Source organism: Schistosoma mansoni (genome assembly GCF_000237925.1).
Source record: "Schistosoma mansoni, WGS project CABG00000000 data, chromosome 1 unplaced supercontig 0094, strain Puerto Rico, whole genome shotgun sequence".
Taxonomy (NCBI): Eukaryota; Metazoa; Platyhelminthes; class Trematoda; order Strigeidida; family Schistosomatidae; genus Schistosoma; species Schistosoma mansoni.
In genome coordinates, this window is record NW_017385991.1 from 805,020 (window position 1) to 806,269 (window position 1,250).

Consider the following 1,250-nt stretch of genomic DNA (forward strand, 5'->3'; position numbering starts at 1 on the left):
GGATGGGGTCGCTAACCCTATGCCTAACCCTCCTCCTTTACCTAGGCTTGGGTCTAGCAGTAACTCTAGAACAGCTACAGACGGAGTTTTAAAAACAAGATACTTTTCACTAAAAGTGAAAGACTGCAATTCAGTTGAGATCAATTGAAGAAAACAACTTTTTCAACAATAGAAACACAAAAGAGTGATTTGACGAGGAGATGGATCTTCGGAGGATTTATTTTTCATTATTAGCGATTGCAAATATACTATTTTTCCTAAATGATAATAAACGATATGTTTGTTAGTAATAATAAAGATAATCTATCTAAAATAGTAACAAAGAGGCGAAAATGAACAATGGTAAATTTAGAAAATGTTTACTGCATCAGTGAAAAGTGAGTGATAACATGGAACTTCACAGCAGTAAGCATCCACAATTCCGCACGCACGATTCGAATCCAAAACCTTCAGTCTCACGCGCGAGGAGTTTCATACAAGGACGAAATAGCCGCCCGGTGCATCGAGGTTTTCATTGATGGTTCAGCTTAGATCGTCTCATGAATTTAACTGTGAAAATACTTCTATCTCCACAAATCCCCGTACTGATAGTGATAATACATGGATTTTGTTCTCTTTCTAGTCATCTTATAAATGGCTTCCAATGGTGCTTCTATTTTACTCAAATTACTCATTTTCTCGTAAATCTATCATTGTATATTTTTTGTCAAGCATGTGGAATATTCTATTCCATTATACAAAGTTATGTTTTATCTGGTAATTTTACTGGCGTGATGGCAAGATCCAGGTTACATAAAAACAAAGATAAGGATGCTGAAGAACTCCGGAGGCGTTATACTGATCAGTCTGTTGAACTTCGCAAAGCTAAGAAGGATGAACAACTTCAGAAGCAAAGAAACATACTACTGACTGAACTAGATGAAACCTCACCCTTGAAAGAAAAGCAAGTCGACACTCCTAAACATCTTAACTACGATGTGGTTATCCCTGATATGTAGTCAAATGATCGTGTCACTCGATTCAAAGCAGTTCAACTCTGCAGAAAAACTCTACCACGCGCGAGACTGGTAGGTCCTGGGCTCGAATCTCGCGAGTGAGGGATCATGGATGCGCACTGCTGAGGAGTCCCACAATAGGACGAAACGGCCGTCCAGTGCTTTCAGGTTTCCCATGTTGATCTGCATTTAATTAACTCACGCTTTTAACTATGAAAATACTGAAATCTCCACAAAACCCTTCTGATAATCAAT

The 1,250-nt window shown here is 38.5% G+C and overlaps 1 protein-coding gene across 1 annotated transcript; it reads left to right on the forward strand.

The window, feature by feature from the left end:
* Nucleotides 1–539: 539 nt before the first annotated feature.
* On the forward strand, nt 540–998 carry Smp_168490 (importin alpha, putative; the record flags this gene model as incomplete). The annotated part of the gene is made up of 1 exon (XM_018791724.1): nt 540–998. The coding sequence occupies one exon, from the start codon at nt 540–542 to the stop codon at nt 996–998; it is 459 nt and encodes a 152-aa protein (XP_018645140.1).
* Nucleotides 999–1,250: the final 252 nt, after the last annotated feature.